General features: G+C 46.9%; 1 protein-coding gene across 1 annotated transcript in view; it reads left to right on the forward strand.

Annotated features, from left to right (window-relative positions):
* The window catches only part of LOC146178004 (uncharacterized), a 38,088-nt gene extending 30,259 nt beyond the window's left edge, over positions 1-7,829 (forward strand). Inside the window, exon 5 of the mRNA XM_084581665.1 lies at positions 7,667-7,829. Within this exon, the coding sequence (XP_084437791.1) occupies positions 7,667-7,762 (96 nt within the window). The 3' untranslated portion in view covers positions 7,763-7,829. The remainder of the gene's footprint in view (positions 1-7,666) is intronic.
* Positions 7,830-20,812: the final 12,983 nt, after the last annotated feature.

Genomic DNA, 20,812 nt, shown 5'->3' on the forward strand with positions numbered 1-20,812 from the left:
CTCTGAGCCAGACACAGTTTCTGATTGGAATTTTCTCACGGCTACCTCTGGAAGACTATATAGTATCCGAACGGCGGCAACTACACTATGCTACACTATGCATATACATACTATACATACAGAGCACTTTATACTGAGATAACACTTCCCTCGTATGAATCATTTTTTACGCAATGCTAGCTCTATATTTGCTTAGATATCATACATTTGAGATGCTTTCTTGTAACCCATGATTGTTACCATATCGGGTGTCCTAGTTTAATGCGAAAATATTTTGTAAAGAGGGTATCTCCAGTGAAACAATTCAGCTCTTTTGAGAGGTGCGTTGCCTAGTCTCCAATATTTGTTTGTTCTGCATTGTTAAAAATTAATAAGCTATATTTAACTAACTTGGTAATAATTGCTTTCCGGCACAAAGTTCTAGGTTGCTTTCAAAAATATATGCAATGTTAGTACCAAGCTTTCGGGCACTAAAGTGCTTTATTGTCCGCATTATATTCTCCGAGCTTATAATTTCAATGTTGACTGCCTAACGGCTCAAACTGTGCATGATTTCTAATAAGGGAGTAATTACTCATTGACATCCACCCAAGTGGAGCCATACGCCTGACTACAAAGGAAAGCTATGCAGCTTTTTCAGAGGCTTCATAGTGAAGAAAAATTCGTCCCGGAATGTTTGTTTAACTACGAGGTAGCCGTATGGCTCCACTTGGGTGAATGTCAATGAGGAATTACTACTTTATTACAAACCTACTCCACCTTGATGGATTCCTCTAAATATTTGACCTATGCATGATTTACGTTTTAATATTGGTTTTCAGAGTAAAAAACGCTTAGCGTGGCTGTAAAAGTTGAAAAAAGAAAAACAACATTACCCGACCATGCCCTGCCATATCTTACCACGCTAAATCACCATAACGCGAATACTACCGATCTATGCAAGCGAGTGCTCCTCGTGGTGGGTGCGTTTCTTTAATGTCTCAATGAAGGCTCGAAATCTCGACGAGTAACGCTGGGAATTACGAAGCAGTGCCTCGAACAATAGTTGCCGAAGAAAGCACCAAGGAAGATATCGTCAGCTCTTCACGAAAGGCGGACTAGGTAAGTACAGTCGTGAGCAGCCTTGTCTAGAACGCTGCTCTGCGGAGCAAGTCAGCGCCATCTAACGTTACGCCCTGGGTTCGGTTACGCGTCTTTTGCGCATGCGCGGCAAAAACGGAGGGATGCCTGACCATCGCTTCCTTGAACATTCTTTGCCTTGTGAATTCATTCCGTGTCGCCAGGGCTGCGCTGCCTGCATTTGTGACTTTGTGACGGCGGCCATGGGCGTTGCCATGCCTCCCGTGTTAAGCAAGCGTAACGTGACGGCCAGGCAAGGAAGCGCGAGTGATAGCGGATTATCGCGCGGTTCTGCATACGCGCCGCTCTCCGAGGTCTCTTTCGGCGTGCATCTGCGCATCGTATTTAGCTGTGAGGCACGGCGCCTTTCGCATCAGCTCAGAGAAGCCAAATTAGCTGCTTCTGCCCAGAGACATGGGAGCATTTTATGCAGCTGCAAGAGCAAGGGATGAAATGACTCCTCAACAATATTTTGACTTGCATCTGTAAGACTAAATTCAAGTGCTTTCTCTTTAATTACGAAAAAAAAAAGCACGAGGTGACATGGACAGAGTGAAAAATTTATTTAAATGTTTAAAATCACTAAGAGGTAACAACCGATAAAAATAAACACGCACAAATGGTAAAACAATCCATGAAGAGAATGAAAAATAATGCGTCGAGACAGCGATATAATGGGAGAACAGGATAATTATGCACGCATGAAAACAATGTAGTATACGTGACAGGGATAAATGACACTGATAGAACATCAGTGAATGGTCCAGGTGGTGACACTGTTCCAACTTATGGAGTCGATGAAAAGGCCAAGTATCTTTCAATCAAGTCATATCACTCAGTACGGTATGGTACCCCCTTTGGCCTCTTTAACACTGGCAATTCCGCCTGGTAATGAGTCGTAGTAAGGGTCGACAAAGTTGGGCACATTTCGTAGGCAATTCCACTCGGCCTCAATAGCTTGCCACAGCTGTTCCCTGCTGGCGATACCTAGTCCACATCTTGGTTGGTTTGCGGGGTTTAACGTCCCAAAGCAACTCAGGCTATGAGAGACGCCAATCTTTTGCATAGATTTTTTTAAGGATTCCCCAGACGTTTTCTATCATATTCAGGTCCGGACTGCGCGCTGGCTAATCCAGAGGCATGATGCCGAGCTCATCCATGAGGTCTCGAACAGCTTTTGCCGTATGAATGGGGGCTCCATCTTGCTGGAAATGAAACAGACCGTCGGGAAATGGCCCGTCGAGAACGTATCGAAGAAGCACAGTTTGAAGTATCCACGAGTAGCTCGACGATGTCATTCTTGCTTCGATTCTGTGTATCGGCCTCAGGCCTTGATAAGAAACAGCACCCCAGACGTGGACTGTTGTTCGGCCGCTTGAGCGAATGCTCCACACATAGCGCGGATCCCACCTGCAGTGCGAGAAAAATGCCGAGATATATTACTGCGCTCTCCCGAGAGCTCATAGACGTGCCTTACAGGTGCCAACAAGATACATTAACGGTTCATAAAGAATGCCGCAATAAAAATGCGGTGAATTTAATGGAGACAAACGAATTGCAAATCAAATACGTATATGTTTTCTCATTTCAGTGCTGCTCTTTCGCTGCATATAGTATCCCTCTGTGTATTCCGAATTTGCTAGAAAACATTAAAATACATTTGAGTGCTCCCAATCACAATCAGCGGCAAGATGTTTTATTCCATAGAAAATTGCGACCTCAACGACAGCAAGAAATAAAGAAATAGCAACGCGATTAGCTATAAAGCCATTTTCCGTACGAATCATTTGAAAACGTTACGATTCGCATTATTTCAATCTACGCAGGAGACATGATAATAAAACAATTGGCATCTATACAGGCAGATATTTCTCAAAAACATATTAGAGCAAGTATTTCAGATCGCACAAATCCTATTTGCTATGCCTGCAACAATGACCGGTTGCAACAATGATAGGTCATTGACGTGTGCGAAGGTGTAGGGAGACAGAAAAATATCCGCAAGCTTCTCGAGCTCTTACCGACATTTCTCTGGTCGCCACACTCGCTTTTGTTGGTTTAAGCGGGTGCAAAATGATTCTTCGTCGCTGAACACCAGGGCGCGCCAGTTTGAAGGTGACCAGGACTCGACAACAGAGGCAAAATCCATCCGCTGTTCCATGTGGCGCTGCTCAAATGTGTCTTTTGGGCGGCGATGCAGAAATTAACCCCTGCTTCACGCAGGCGCCGTCTTATAGTGGAGGCGCTCACATTGTCCAACCCCAGCTCATCCCGAATTTCACGTGCACTCAGGAACGGATCCAAGGAAGCTGCCGCCACAAACTGCTGGTCCTCTTCAACTGTGGTCTTCTTGCAGCTTGCAGCACGGGGAGCATCAGCTATTCCACCTTCACGATAGAAGGCTTGCAACACGCGGTTAACAGTTGCCATTGAGCGCCCTGTTAAAGCACATATTTTTCGTTGCGACATTGTCCTTCCCATCTCCACTATAGGTCGCCGTTCTTCTGGTGTCAAACGGGGCGCCATTTGGAATTAAATTATGTTCCTCCGAGGCAGACTTTATGCTTTGCTAACAGGACGATACCTGGCATTCTTCTTCTCATTGGCCAGTTTGGCTTTTGTTCGTCAGTTACGGGCCGTTCCGAGGGCAAGCTTTATCACGGCTTAAGTTCCATCAGTGCGAAAAACAGGCAAGATATGATAAAACGCAAGTCGGCGCATAGCAACCATACTTGTAAAATTAAAAACAAAGGCGAAAAATTATTGAATGGGATCCTTTGTCACGTTTTATTTTTTCACGACAAAATTATGGTTTTGGTTTGGTTTATGTTGTTTAACATTCCATAGCGAGTCAGGCTATGAGAAATGCAGAATAAATTATGGTTTCATTTTAGCGTAGCCGCATATGACAGCTTTTATCTGCCCTCGCAGCATTGCTTCCTACAGATGCGCGAAGTGCTTTTCAGAAATGATGCGGTACTCGAAGCTTTTTTTTCATTTAGGCCACGTAGGGGTTCTTGGCATGCGTTGGTATCTCACAGACGTAAAGCCTTTTTTTATCTCAATTCCATTTAAAAGAACCTCCGCTCTTGGGATCAAACATGCAGCCCTGTAATCTGCAGGCGAACGCTTCTGTAAGAACGCGAACATGTGAGCCTTAGTGAGAGTTTCACAGCAGAATTTTGGCAAGTGGAGACGACTGGAATATTCTGTGCGACGTTCAAAACTATCCACTCGATATACAACTTAGCACTATCCACTCGATATACAACTTAGCATTGTGTAGAATGGCTAGTGTAAAGCAATCGACAATGCCCTATCCATTATTAGGTCGAGCGATCGGTAATTTACGCGTTTAGAACCACAGCGTAGTACACTGGAACAACTCCAGCTCCCGTGCTTCATGATGCTTTGTCCCGCTTTGTTTGTCCCATCTCCGGGATTTTTCATTCATTCAGTCTTTCTTTTTTTTTCTTCTGTTTTCTTTCGCCGCTGTATCAAGTATTTGCATCATGTAAATAAATGTGATGCGTTTCCATTGGAACACTTCTAAGTTTTATACTATCAGAGAAATCACTTGAATATACACTATACTCGTTGCGACGTAACCTGCTACTCCCCTGTGTAATCATTCTAGATGAAGCCATGTTCCTATGTTTGTACGGATTATAAATGCGATGGGCCTTTTAGCTGATAACACAGCGCAGACAAGCCATCAAACAATACGCCTGCAAGCCTGATGCGTGGTTGTAATGTAAAACACCAAACAGCCAAGCCGATTCTTGCACACTCAGCCTGGTGCGTGATTGAAACCCGCTATCACATGCTATCACTTGCACTTGCTTTTGAGAAGCGCAGTCACCTGATATCACTTGAACTTGCTTGCCTATAGCTGCTTCATGATTCGCAAGAAGCACGTTGGTTTTCCGGCTGCTGTTATACTTAATTCAGCGCAGCTCTGGCGGCATGAAGCGCAAGCAGTGAGCGAAAATGAGGCCAAGAACCAACGAGCAGTCTCCACTTTATCGTGGTCGCGCTTGCGCACAGGACGCATAACTCTTACCTAGAGCCCAACGTTAGACGGCGCTGACTTGCTCCGCAGGTCGCCGTCGGAGCGCTCTAGACAAGGCTGCTCATGACTGTACTTCTTGCAACAGAGGTGTGAAATCTTGACGGCATGAAGACACGGACGAATGCTTCGCTGAATTCGACGAACATAAGCTGTCTGATTGCGTTTGGCCAAGGGAGATATTTCGCCGGTTTTCGAAACGGCTTTTATTCAGCAAATGAAAGTCAAGAGCTGTACCGCTTGACGACAAAGTTTTCGCATACCGATCGTAGGCTGCTTGCTGGCAACGTATGATACGAATCTTCCCCCGATATCCGTCGCTGCAAGCGGTCGCAGTATGGATACCGTCAGATGACGGACGCTTTATTTATAGCCATGGTTCGCTCGTGCGGACTACAGTTCGAACAAAACAATACATTTTTTTAGCAAGCCTTAAAAGATAACTCACGCCATACTAAAAGCTTTTGCATAACACCGATGCTGCTTCAGTATATGAAGGCGCGTCTTAGAAAACCAAAATTCGAATTTTTCTGGAGCTATCTTTCCGATAGAACTTTGGGTGTGCACTTGGCGACGGACATGCTCCAGCATATGGTCTCCTATGGCTTCCTTTCAAGGCCCGTAAAAAAATGTCTAAATGACACCATGATGCTAACCCATGAATTGACTTCCTGGTATTGAAAACAAAGAGGTTAAAGGTAGCTAACTAGCATTTACTAATTAACTTTGCGTAAGAAAAACAGTACGGCTAACTCGCCGACACCACCCTTAACAGTGCTAAGGTTTGTTAGCACTTGTGGTGTGTTGTGTTCCTTAGTACTAGCTTTATTTTTCGATGTTCACCACTCTTAGGAGCGCCCATCCAATCAGCTCAGTTTGTTATTTTTACTCATAATTGCCCTGATTTACACATTGCACTACGACACTGGGCCATTTTTATTTAGTAAATTTAGCGGGGCATCTAGTATACCGCTTCTTTATTCACTGCGCACATTTCTTTACCTAACTGATCGCGTAAGTAATCCCTACACTTTAGCTAACCTTCCAGAAGTCACCCTAGTACGTTCTCGGTCTGGCGTGAAGGGGTGTTGATTACCTTAGTAAATACCTAGTAAGCAATGAACATTCAAATTGAGTGGCGTATCTTTTTGGAGTACTTTACGTCCTTTTTGTTGTAGGCTGAGATTACACTAGTTGCTTTTTAAATACTCCTTTACTCTGAAGGCACGAGGCGCTGCATACACAGGGTGGAAAAATATTTCAAAATAATGTTTCGCGATCCTTCCACAATTCGGTAGTTAACCGATACACAGCAGCCTCCTTTCCTTCTTTACATAGCTCGGAAATGCTCGTCACCAACTCAAGAAAACTTGCGGAAAGTGGTTTCAGCCACAACCTGGTGAAGTAAAGCTTTTTACAGAGAGTAGAGTATAATATGCCATTTTTCTACGGTAATCCCTAATGGCTAATGACGATTGTTAATGCTAGATCAAGCGCAGCCTAGGGGCATTTATGAGGGTGTATAATTTACATTTGTCTGTAATAAATGCATGGGTATCTATGGCCAGAGTCGTCTTTCGATGATCGATTTGTGCCTTTTGTAGCCGTTTCTTTTGAGAAAGCACGAATGGCCGTACACAGGCAGCACTGGTGAGCACTCAGAAAAGAAAGAAAGCTGAGGTAAGGTGTTAAAATGAGAGTATACGCACGTTTTCGTTTACTTGTAGGCATTGTTTCTTTTGAATTTCTTTTGCGCTAGTTTCACTACCGAATTCCGATGCCCAGTGCACCTGTCAGTGCAGATGCCTCAGATAAGGGCCTGTCTTCCTCTGGTTGACCCCGGTAGACATGTTTGAGCGTTGCCACATTGAGGTAGCGATAATTCGCAGGTATTTTATCTATGTCACTCTTACTCTTCCACATAGCTCCTCATGAAGACCGTGGGGAGGACCTTTGGAATATTCTCTGGAAAAAAAAAAAGTAGGCTTCGTCTGTCACATGTCTGTAACAGTGACGTTTACTGGAAGAAACAATGCAGCTATAAACGTTGCTTAAAGAATGCGTTGGCAGGACTGACAATGCACTTGCAACTGTGGAACAACCTGTACATTCAAGTGCACCCTGCGTCCTGATACTACTTTCTGCTGTACGTAGTGTTTTAAACCTACATGCGTCGTTGCAATATTATGTCTGGTCACAATTGGCTCCCGACTCTACACTGGTAACACTGATGTTTCTAAATGACCTGCTACAGTCAATGTAGAGGTACTCGCGCGACCATACTGCCGCGCAAAGCATTGTACAGTAGGACTTACGCGGATAGTAATTCAGATGCCAGGTAATGAGTCAGAAATGAGTCATTTATTGCTTCGCGAGATTCGTGGGAACCCTCAAGTTCATATCGCACACTTGCCGTGCCTAAAAATGTTCATGACTTTGTGTGACGTCAATGTCAACTCCGTCCTTTTGCTTGCGCAGATCACCGGGCTCTGTACGGGAGGCCTGCATGCCTTGCACTTCGCCTACACCTTCTACAAGGTCTACGTCGAGCGAAGAGAATACGGCTGGTTTTGAAACACGCAGGACTCTTGATTGGAGAAAATTAATGACGAAATTCTCAGAAATGAAAAGAATACCGCTCTTTCAAGTTTTGTGTGCTGATGTTCTTCGCGTTGTGAGCTTTGGCGTGCATGGTTATCCACATTGAAAGATTGGTTTACTCTGTCAGATATCGACGTGGTGAGGCATGCGAAGAACGACATAGCAAATGTCCGTATGCATGCGCGCGCGCGCGCACACACACACACACACACACACACACACACACACACACACACACACACACACACACACACACACACACACACACACACACACACACACACACACACACACACACACACACACACACACACACACACACACACACACACACACACACACACACACACACACACACACACACACACACACACACACACACACACACACACACACACACACGCACGCACGCACGCACGCACGCACACACACACACGCGAGAGAGAGAGAGACGAAGCAATCGCATGCATTGGGTGAGTAAAGGGAGACTCCACGACCTTTGACACTATTTATGCGTTCGTCTTCCTGCATCACATCTCTCTAGGAAGCCCACATTTACGGGTGCTGCTATAGCTGCCATTGCTGTTACGTTTCTATTCGTTTTGTCGTGATCGACTTATAGTGGCCTTAGTCTGTTTAAGGCTCATCTTGTTAAATTGTAGTGAATAAGTTCCGCTACAACCTACGTTACATAAGTCTTAATATTCGTAAAGTGACACTGAGTGTTACAACCTTTTTTTGGGACTGACGCGACCACACTAAAGGCTCCCGTCGACGGATTCCCTTGCGGACTGCAATTAGCTTACCCGTAGCCACTCAATCTTAATTTTTGCCTCTCTTATCTCGTACGTGATGATTGGCATACGGCCGGTAGGTACTATAATGTGTAAAATACCACCAGCATACATCCGCAAACCTCTACACGCACACCTGAGCGTTCCCCCTCGCATTCACATGCAATTAAACATACGGAAACGGAAAACTCGCATCGACTTGATCAGCGGGCGGGCGTCCCCGCAAGTACCCTGACGGAGATAAGGCGCGCCTTGCGCCTTGCGAAAAAAGCTTTGCTTGGCGTGGGGGAAAATTTGTGTTTCACCGTCCAAAGGCCGTGTTTATTGTGCGAGTCTTTAACGTGGCTGATGAAGTGCAGACGGAAAATTGATTACAAGGGGCCGAGACGACGAGGAAAGACCGCAGCAACACTCGGAGACGCGGCATTGAAAGGCCGAAGAGAAGCGACGCAAACATCACGAGGACGAAGGATTGAGGCAATTGGAAGAAACGTGCACTCGAAATATACTGCTTCATTATTAAGGCGACAGCGTTACAGGCCATGTGGCACCAACCGTGTCCGCAAAAAGTCGGTGCAAAATGTAACGCTTCATACGGAGTAAGATATTGTAATTAGTAGTTACGTCTGAATGTGAATGAGATGTGCATAAATGGTATCACATGTAGTTGTCATGCTAATGTGAGTCATTGTAGTTTTAGTCATAGTTATGAGCCATGGACACATCCGGGAGTCATGACCTCGGGAGTTGTACCTTGGAGAGTAAGTAGTGCTATCGATCTAAGATAGTGCTGTAAAAACCGCCAACAAATTTTTTGACTTCCTGTTGTTGCACGATATATAGCCTTACTTGTTTATGCATTGTTAAAGGTCTGCGTTGAGTCATACAAAAGTCATGAGTCATATTCATGACTTGTGGGTCACATGAGGCACTGAGATATACGTACCAAATTTGATCACAAAAAGTGCTGAGTCAAGGGTTCCAAACTGGGTTACAAAGAGTGCTGAGTGATGGCTCGTGAAATTCGATCGCAAAAAGTTCGCATTCATGGGTAGAAAATGCGGCGTTAATTGAGTGCATCACGTGACAAAGTCACGTGAGTCAAGTTGCGTGAATATGCCACGTGGCTATGAGGATATCACGTTAAAGTGAAGCTGCATGCCATCAAGTTTGCTATGTAGAATACTTACCCTTCAAATAAGAAATTTATCGTGTCTTGGTGCGCATTCTACAAGCGTATAATGCACCAAGACAACTGTCATATGTTTTGAAATACAAATTTGTAAAACCTTAAAACACGCGGTATGTAACATTGATTAATGCTCTCCCAAAATAGCACCTAGCAATCTTATATCCTTGTCACAGGGACATGTTTAAGGCCCTTGAATTGATAGCATAGTTTTATTGCGTTAGCAATTTACCTCAGGTTTTGCCTCGTCGCGGAGCACCGGCCATAGCCACGGTTGAGCCGAGCAGCTGAGCAGGTAGTGCGCCGTTGCCTAGCAACCGTCTCAGCCGAGCTCCGCCAGACAGAGACAGTGGAAGAACGCGAAGAACGTTCTTCACGTGAACAGTGAAACGAGAACAATCGTAACCATTGTGTGTCATGTGTTACCCCATAGCCAAACTATTGAACCACACAAGCTACACCGCAAGCGAACACACAAGCGTAGCTATGCGGTCATGTCTAACGCAATTTACCAGGTTTAACCAGACTAAGCCACCGCCAAATTTTTCCGACCCTCGAGCGCTGCTACACGGGCGTTTGATTGACTATTGAGTCAATAGTCTATCGAGTCAACGGAGTCGCTCAGAAGTCTATCGAGATGTCTAAGGCGTTGGATCGGCGGCAATTTGCCATCCCGAAGCAGTGCTGGTTGCAACGCGCGCTGGGGAATGCTATCAGGGAAGTATAATTTTTGCACAGTTATGGGACTTCGGAGAACTTACCTCTCTCAAGGATAAAAAAGCACTGAAAAGTGCATGAATGCCCAAAGCTTCTCTATATCAACGGTATTGATTTCAAGAGGGAACAATGTTCGTATAAGGAATAATTTCTTTTCTAACCCTTTTGAGGTTAAAATATTAGGTTGACTGTTTCCATGTCTACAATATTATTGCGGGATATGGTAGCGCCACTGCACCTCGATGTGAGATGATGGAATCTTTAAATAGCGATCGAGTTCGTCTAGCAGCGGCATAACTTTGAGCTGGATCCTGCGTGAGAATCTGAAGGTTCTCGACTCATTTGCCTATGAAAGTGGGTTTCTGAAGAGATATTAATTGTTGACCTATTTTTTGGCCCGGTTCATGGGGTAAAATGCTCTATCATAGGTTTTCTAAAAAAAAAAAAAAAGGAAACGCGATACTCAGGAACTGCACTCCTTATGGTATGGCACAAATACACGTCTATGGGGGCTCAAATTTAGAAATACGACAACGAACACCGCGTGCTGCTGTCGGCAAAACCTATAGCAGGTACGTTGATTTCAATATTGTCGAATTCTGCTATTACGAGGACTTGAGGGTCTTCAAGTCTTAAATTGCGCAGTTAGAAAGCATGTGTCCAAAGAAAATTTTGGCGGTTCATGTGATGTTGGCACACGCCCTGGTTAGTCGTTAGGATTCTGCAGAATTTTTGTGATCAGACGATTTTCTTTAAGTAATGTGGATGCATGCAAAGATTAACATAAGGCACCGCTTGATTTTTATAATTGTGCTCAGGGATCCATACTTCAAACCAATAACAGCGTCATTTGTGCCGTGATGCAGAATTTAGAGGTAATCGGGAAAGTTCGATGCAGTGACCACAGGATGGTAAGGTCTCTAATTAGCTTCAACCTGAAGAGGGAAAGAAACAAATTAGTAAGAAAGGAGTCCATCAACAAATTAGCGGTGAGGGGGAGGGCAGAAAAGTTCAGGATCTCTTTACAGAATAGATATTCAGCTCTAACTGAGGCTGACAACATTAGCCTATAACCAATGAACAATAATTTCATATATATCATTACTGAGGGCATTGTATAAGTAGGCGGTAGGATAGTTAGAGAGTTAGAGAGAATACCGGTAAGCTGACTAAGGAGACGAAAGATTTGATTAAGGAACGCCAGAGTATGAAAGCTTCGAATCCAACAGACCAGATAGAATTGGCCGAGATATTAAAGCTAATCAATAAGCGCAAGGTGGCCGATATAAGGAAGTATAACACGGATAAAATTGAGCATGCCGTAAAGAAAGGGGAAAACTTTAAAGCGGTGAAGAAATTGGGCATAGGCAAAAATCAGATGCACTGAGGGACAAGGCGGGCAATGTCATCACGAATATGAACAAGATAGATGATGATGATGGTGATGATGAGGCGATTGCTCTAGGTGAGAAAAAGCAAGTATAAAAAGACATAGACGCTCTTGACCACCGGCGGTGGGAATCAATACAAGTATGTTCACCTAGATGACATTAGAAAACAGATGCTTAAAAAAGTTCGCGAATCGTGAATGCCCCTTGTTCAGGAAAAGAAAAATGACAGTGGCTTAGCTCCGCTGTGCAAAAATATGCGCAACGGTAGGTACGTTTCCCTGGCTGAACTTGTTGTGGTGATTCATATTTAGCAATGAGAGACAGCTTTATTTATGCCATAGGAAGCGCTTTGGACCACTAAAGTGCGATGAGCTGAAAGCGTCTGTTGCGCGGTGGTCTGAAGCCCTCTACTACGGCACCTCTTTCTCTCTATTTACACTCCACCTTCCTCCTTTTCCTTACGATTCGGTTATAGTGTCCGTGGAGAATTGCGACAGAAACTGCGCCTTTTCATTCCTGTAAACCAATTTGAAACGCCGCTGATGCCTGCCGCACTGAGTCTGCTTCTATATGCTTTGTGATGCGGCGTTCAAGGAAGCGCCAGATGAAAGGCGCCTCTTTCGAACGGAGGGTGAGGTCAACTTCGTATATGCGTAAATAGCCTGGTGATGTCATCACCAGGCGTGACGTCATTATGACGTCACTTATGGTTTGTAGACATGATTGGATGTCATGATGACGTCACATCCGGCAATGCCGTCAGAGCCGATGATGTCACCATTGACAACGTCATAGCCAGACATTGTCATTACTCATGACTAATTAGTACTAGTTAGTGGCTAGTTAGTCAATAGTTAGTGCTGGTTAGTGACTAGTTAGCCATTAGTCCTTAGTTCTACACCACTGATGTGGCTCGCGAGATGTAATGTAGGAGCGCTGCGACTACGGCTCGGCCACCACCACAGCGAAAATGCCACTTTGGGGTCATTGTAGCTCTCGCTGAAAAAACAAAAAACAAAAACAAAAACAAAAACAAAAAATCCGGGCATTATGTGTGAGATGGGCCAATTAAATTACGGCTACCAAAATGCTGTTTTTAATTCAACGTTTTCGGTCCGGTACTTCCTTAAGTGCACTGATGTATACACCTCCGAGTACTGTTGGGTATGAATTAAATTATAATCATTGCACTTCTTCCGCTTTATGCAAGGAACAATCACTCAGCGCATTCACATGCACATTGAGAGCTGTTCTAGAGCTTTTTAAAATTAGAAGCGCTACACCTCTTTCACGTTAGACCGGCACAGATAAGTACTTGTAGACAGGCGTGTTGATGCATATTCAGGAAGATGCAGGAGAGCAAAAAAATAAAAAAAAGATGTACACGAACGGAGTAAGAGAAGACGAGGTCTCCTCCGGTTCACTTACGACGCCATGGTACCTTTTGTGCTCTCCTGTATCTTTCTGATCACCACAGGCTGCTTCATAGCAGCCGCATGTGAGAACTAGAAGGCGACCAACCGAGCCCATAAGGAAAATGGAAGAAAAGAACATCAACGCCGTTCCAATGGTAGATATATCCTGACCAAGTCCTAATCGAAATTGGGTTGCCAGCTTCTATGACCTGTTGTGAAATTTGATACTCTGCTCGTGCAGTGCATTTCAGCTTTCATAGCTACGGCGAGAGAAATAACCTTGACCTTCCGACAAGCTTTATCTGCCCTAAGGCGCAGGTGTACAGGAAAGGCGGCCTTCGCGCGCACCATGTAAAGATTTCGGCGCCTGTACATCTTGCGTTTGACGCTTGAGACATTAGTTACTCATGTGTAGTAAAACACAACGCCATACACCCAATAAACCTTGCCATTGTGCTTTTTCCTTGTTCACATACCAAAACATGCCGAAGAAGTTGAGAGCATAAAAAACCGCGATTATAAAATACAGCATAAATCGACTGCATCTGAGCCAAGTGTCTGGTACTTTTTTCTGAGGCCACTGAAACACCGTAAAAGACTTGCCAGAAAATGCGATAGCAGTTTCATTTTGGATACTCACTGAATGATCGTAAAAATCAATTTTGATGACATACATTTTCTATGTTTTTACATGGTTTTTACGCAATACAATACCCAACACTTCTGGAAGTCTCCAAGCGCTTTCCGGAAGTGCTGGCAGTTTCGGACGCCGTTACTGCTTTTGCTAAGCAGTCGGTGTCACCTGCTTCTATGGAAGTGGTACAACTGCGGATATGAGTGGACCACTTGCGATCGCATGGACAATTAAGGGCGAGATAATGGTCATGAAAGCTTAAGCAGGCTGGGTATGCCCTCTTGATTCGATTCATACGCATGTATGAAGTTCTCCTGCTTATGATGCTCAGAATGACGCATGAACACATTGACTCTTTTTCCGATGGCCCTCCTCCACATTTCCGCGGAAAGCAAGGGAGAGTCTGCTGAAAGCGGTGGCGAGTCAGGAAGCTATAATTGTCAATGCATATTTGATGGGTGACGGCCGTGTATTATATCGATGATGAGTGTGCCGACATCTATTAAGCTTAATAAAGGTGTATTTGATTGGAAATTATCAATGCTAAAGAAGCGTTTCCTCAGTAGGGCTGCCGATTCATAAAGAGGACTTTGATTATCATTTGCGCTCTCCTTTAATCTAAAGAGTTCCGTTCCTTACAGAGACAGTGGAGTCAAAAATCTCAGTGGGACTAGCAGGAATCTGCGATGCAAGCAAGGTGTTGTGATGGTGCTGTCGATGGCTGTGGGAAACGGCTAGCGTTAAGGCCCACAGGAATACTTCACAATTCTTTGAACAAGCTTTTTGATTTGAGTGCCCAAATGTTGACGTTCCTTCCTAATTGACAGCATAGTGCATCCAGAACAAACTGTTCAAACATTTAGGGTTAATTTTATGCTGATATAGTAGTATGGGTTTTTAGAAGTTGATCCCGGTTCGGGGCACGGAGATAGAACGCTATAGTTTATTTATTTTCGCACGCTACAGTACAACTGCTCATGTAGTAGTTCTAACTTTCTAGCTGTACATATAAGCTTAAAAACAGGGTTAAAATGCACCGACTGTTAAAAAATGGGCTTACGTGATACGTGGGATGAGCTTCAGTTAGACATTATACTGCTCATGAAGAGTGCAATATGTTTGCGACTTGCGCACAATTAATAACTGAAGAGGATCCGTGCGAAGCACAGAGCAAGGAGGATGCGAATGTTAAAGTAAAAATAAAAGTCGGGTGGCAATTCTAAAACTGGTAATTTGAAAATAAGTGATGATTATACATAAAATAAAGTTGACCCAGAGCAACATAGTACTGCTATTATATGAAACGGCGCTTTTGTTTTACAATACCCTCAAAAATAAAGAGAAGCAATCGATAGGCTCTCAAGAAAACAAGAAACGACCTGACGTTTCAGCAGATATAGCGGCACAAATAACCTAAAGATCAGTAACGAACGAACGCAGCGGTATTTGGAAGTTCTGTCTGTACTTTACAGTCATGAGCAAAGTGAGATTTTTTACAACGTAGTCGTGAAAAATGGTCGATGTGCTTTCATGGCTGAGAGAGAGAGAGACAACTTTATTTGCCCTAGATGTTGTGAATTAGGGCAGATGGGTCCTGTGTGGCGCCCCAGGTGGGGGCGACATCCTGGGCCCACGAAATGAGTGAAAGTTGTGTGTTCCTGTCTGGCTTGGTAAGAAGTTGGTGCCAGCTTTCTGCAGAGGGAGCTGGCAGGAGGGCCCTTGGGGGCGGGTTATTTACGCATCCCCAGAGGATGTACGCCTGAGTGGCGGGTTCTCCGTTGTTCCAATTTGGACATGCGGGGTCGTATTCCCCGTTAGTAATTAGTGATAGCCTGGAGTGACTAAGAAATGAGTGGGTTTGTAATCTGCGCAGCAGGGTGGCTTGTGCTCGGTCGAGGTCGGGGTGGGGAGGCGGGAAAAGGCGTCGCGTCTCTTTGTGTAAATTGGTAATTTCGGCGAAAGTCTGGGGGGCTTCAGCGAGTGCGTCTAGATGCGTGAGACCGACCGCCCGGATTGTTAATCCTCGGGCAAGTTGGTCGACCCCATCGTTTCCAGAGTTGCCCGCGTGGGCGGGTACCCAGACTAGGTTAATTTTGTGGTCGGGAGTGCAGCCGCGCAGGATGCGTGCAGCAGGAAGGCAGATGTAGCCTGCCGAGAAATTTAGAATTGCTCTTTTTGAGTCACTAAGGGCTGTACGCGTACGCGGGTCAGCGATGGCGAGCGCTATAGCTGTTTCTTCCGCTGCGGTGGGGGAGGGGGCACGCACCGTGGCGGCGGAGATCAGTGTAGATTGCGGCGTGGTAGCACAGGCCACATATGTTGTTGCATCTTGCCTTGCCGCGTCCACGTATGTTGCGTGTTCATCGGTATGGTAGGTTTCATCGAGTGCCCTGGCTTTGCGTTGACGGCGCGCGTCGTGTCGGCCAGGGAGCATGTTTTTTGGTAGTGGTTTGACAACGAGGCGGCTGTGTACACATGTCGGGAGGGGGGCTGTGAGATGGGGATCGCCTATTGGGTTGACGTTTAACCGGTCAAGGATGAGACGACCGTGATTTGTCCTGGAGAGGCGATGAATTTGGGCTGTCTTGTGTGCCTCTATAAGTTTGGAAAGAGTGTTGTAAATCCCCAGCTGGAGGAGGTGTCGTGTGCTAGCATATTGTGGCAACCCTAGGGCAGCTTTGTACACCGAGCGGATGATGCTGTTAACTGCCTCCTCATCTTTTCGGCGAAGGTGGTAGTAGGGATAGGAGTATACTATCCTACTAACGAGGAATGCCTGTGTTAGCCGGCAGAGGTCATCCTCCATCATGCCTCTACGACGTGTGGAGATGCGGCGAATAAGGCCGATTATTTGGTGAGCTGTGGTGCGGAGGCATTGTATTGCTTCGGAGTTCTGTGTATTGTTCTGTATTAGCATGCCCAGGACACGAATGGTCTGAACGGAAGGTATAGGGTGTGTGTCGATGTGGAGCGTGATGAGCTCAAGCGCTGCGGGAGCCGGTCTGCGCACTCTCCTGTCGCGGATGACAAGCAGCTCCGATTTTGTTGGGGAGCATGTGAGGCCGTTCGCCTGCACATAGGTGTGGACAGTGTCAATGGCTGTCTGGAGGGAACTCTGGATGTCCCCGTCTGAACCAGAGTTGGTCCAGAGGGTGATATCGTCGGCGTATAGGGAGTGTTTTACGTGAGGTATGGCGTTTAAAATTGGGGGAAGGCCCCTCATGGTGACATTAAAGAGGAAAGGGGAGAGGACTGCACCTTGTGGGGTTCCTCTGGTGCCCAGGGTAATCTTGTCACTGATGAGTTCGCCAATGTGGAGTTCTGCGGTGCGGTTGTGTAGGAAGTTCGCGATGTAATTGTAGGTACGGGTGCCTACATTCATCTGAGCGAGATTTGTCAAAATGGAGGCGTGTGATACGTTGTCAAACGCCTTGCTAATATCGAGGCCGAGAATCGTCCGTGTGGCCCGGATGGGACCTGGGTCGAGTATGTCATGTTGTATTTGCCACATGATGTCTTGAGTGGAGAGTCCGGCTCTGAACCCAATCATAGTGGGCGGAAGGAGATCTTCTTTGTCTGCGTGGTTTTTAAGCCTGTTAAGGATAACGTGTTCCATCACCTTACCGAGACAAGATGTAAGGGAAATAGGTCGGAGATTGCCCAGCTCAAATTTTTTGCCCGGTTTAGGTATGAAGATCACTTTGGCATGCTTCCAGGTATCCGGAAGGCGATCATGATGCCAATGGGTGTTGAAAAGTTCCGTGAGTGCTTCGATGGACTGGTCATCGAGGTTACGGAGCATTTTGTTAGTTATATGATCGTTACCTGCGGCGGCGGTGGTCTTGATGTGATTGAGGGCTGCATGAACTTCGGCTGTTGTGATGTCCCTGTCCATGTCGGTGTTTGGAAGTCCCGTGTATGCCGCGGTGATGGGGATGTCGGTCGAGGTGTTAATGTACTTGTCTGTCAGAGTGTCGAGCAGTTCCTCATTTGTGCCCTGAAAAGCGTGTATTACTCGGGCGAGGTTCTTGTGGGATTTGGCCTTAGTGTGGATCGGATCAAGGCGATGGTTAAGCAGATACTGTGAGTTTTTCAGCCGAGCTGTCCGTTTAGGCGGTCGCATGTTGGATGCCATTGTTCCCGGCTAAGCTTGGCGGCGTAAGTTTCGATTTCTCACTCAAGGCGTGCGAGGCAAAGTTTGAGAAGGCAGTTATGTTGGCGTCGGAGCGAGGGAGCGTGAAGGCTACGCTGTGCTTCCCATATGTGGACGAGTTTGGCCTCAAGGTTGGAGCCATCCTCCTCCTGTGTTGTGGAGGTGGCATTTTCGGCATCCTGGAGTAGTGAGGCTGCCCAGACGTCCAGGTCCTCGATGGGGATGGGTGCACGTTTAGTACGTACGTATCTGAACGCGTCCCAGTTGGTGTGCTTGACTGTGCGGCAAGGGGCTTTGCTGTGTGTGGCTGTGAATGTCGTGCTGAGAGCGTAATGGTCGCTGCCTATGTTCATGCCGAGATTTTCCCATCGCGCATCTGTGATGTTTCGAGCAAAAGTGAGGTCAGGACAGCTGTCCCGTGTGATACTGTTATCTATGCGGGTGGGTCTGTCGGGGTCGGTGAGTAGTGTAAGTCCCATAGTCTGGGCGGTTTCCCATACTTTAGCTCCTTTGCGGCCGCATGTTCTGTGGGGATAGCCCCACTGCTCGTGCGGCGCGTTAAAGTCACCAAGTATGAGGAGCATTCCTGTGCTTGCGACTATGCAGGCCTTGCGGATAAGGGTGGCTACTCGTGTGGTCTTGTCGCTGGGGGGGCTGTAGACATTTAGGATATGAATGAATCCAGTTGATTAGCGGTTAGATTTCTATGGACCAGTATCGCGGTGTTGGGTCTTTGGCTGTGGGTTTTTTGCTGGTTGTATGCGGCGTAACTGACAAGTTTAGTGTCTGTGTATGTTTCTTGGAGTGCTATTATGTGAGGGGTACGCGGCTGAGCCTGCAGGGAGTGCTCCAAGGCCCGCCGCTTTGCCTTGAAGCCCCTGCAGTTCCATTGCCAGACTATGATGGGGGAATTAGCCATCGCGTTTGGCGTATGGTTCGGGGCGCTGCGAGAGCGCCATAGGTGATTTTAAAATACCTCCTGCACGGGTGCTCGAGGCTGCACTTTCCGACGTGGCGACAATAACGGATGGTGGATAGGTAGCGGGATTTGGAGGGGTTGCAGATTTCGGAGGGGTGGTGGGCTGTAGGGGGCTGGTGATGGCATCGAGGCGGGCCGTAAGGGCTTGAATATTTGCTGCCATTGTAGCGTAGCTCTCTGCGAGCCGGTCGATCATGGGAGTGAGTTGCAGTAGGGTGTCCTCAAATTTGGACATACGCGCAGCGGAGGCCTCAAAATTGGCGTCGATGTCTGCTAATGAAGAGGGGGGAGACGCTTTACGTTTTGGGCGCTTAGGTTCGTTGGTATCCATGCTTGGATCACTGACTGCGTCAGAGGTAGGAGCGCGAGCCACCTGCTGCGGTTGCAACCTAGCGTTCATTTGCGCAGATTCTAATGTTTGAATTTTCGCATTCGCTTGAGCTAGTTGAAGTTGTAGTTTCTTTACCATGTCTGCCAGCTCCCTTACCTGCGAGTCGGGAGACGTGGCGGTGAGTTCTGTGAGGGGTTTCCAGGCGACCTGCTTCACTGTCTTGGCCTGTTCAGTCTGGGGTCTGGCCCGAGGGCTTCGTGAGGCGGAGACGGAACGGCTCCGGCTGGAACGGCTGTCACTGCCGAGTGGGGGGAAGGATTGATCTCGAGGAGGCTGGTGGCGACTCTGGGTACGGTCGCGGGGCCGAGACTGGCGTCCAGTGTTTGTCTCGTCCGCGTCGCTGTTAATGTCGGTGGTTGGTGAAGAGGACTTGGCTGGAGTGGATTGTATGAAGCGGTATTTACAGCTTCTGCTGCCTGTAGGGTGGCCTCCCTTACAGACAATACACGACGCCTGGCATGTCGGTGGTTGGCCGTCCGGGGGAGGATCGTGCGCAGTGCCGCAGCGGCGGCAGGTTGGCTTTCTTTGATGGGGGCATACATCCGCTCTGTGGCCCAGCTTTCGGCAGTTAAAGCACGCCTTCGGGCGGCTTTTGTACGGAAAAACTTCGAAAGTAAAGCCAAGGTACCGCATGTATCGGGGTAACTTGGCACCGGCGATTGTGATCACGAAGTGGCGTGTGCGGCCCATGCGGCGCGCGGCTACCACTGTGAGGTCCGGGTTTCTGGCTTTGAGCTCAGCCTGAATCTCTGCGTCGGTCTCGTGGCTGTGGGCTCTGTAGATTATTCCCTTCACCGAGTTGTCGGGGGCTGGGGCGTACGTGGCGACCGGGATGGCGACATTGTCTAGGGGGATTGTTTGGACCTTGGCGTAGAGGAGAGCGCGATCCTTGTCCGGAGTACTGACCGTGACGGTGTTGTTGCTCGGGTGGATTCTAACTTGGTCGGCGGTGATGGCCACGCGGCCGTCGATCTGAGCAGCGTCATAAATAGATATGGCCAGTTTGGCGGGGCCAACAGCGTTCAGGTCGACTGTACCTTGAGGGCGAAGGACGATTTTGTAGTCATGCGTCGGCAGGCGAGGGAGTGGTCGTTTGAGTGCGTTGAGAAGTATCTGAAGTAGTCAGAATCGGCTTAAGTTAGAACACTTGAAACTTCGTGATGTAGCAACGCCTCCTCTTTCCTCCTCCGCTCCCTGCTCCGTTTCGTCCTCCCGCGAGTTCGCAGAGAAGGCGGCAATATCTTCGTTGATGCAGCCATCTAGAAGCAGTTTCGCGTGTGCATTAAGACACATACTTAACCCACTTGCCCAAACAAGTTTGTCCAGGAACACTATCCCGCATCTGTAGAGCTCGGAACGA

The sequence above is a fragment of the Amblyomma maculatum genome, chromosome 10 (assembly GCF_055883805.1).
Source record: "Amblyomma maculatum isolate TAMU_Amacu chromosome 10, ASM5588380v1, whole genome shotgun sequence".
Classification (NCBI taxonomy): Eukaryota; Metazoa; Arthropoda; class Arachnida; order Ixodida; family Ixodidae; genus Amblyomma; species Amblyomma maculatum.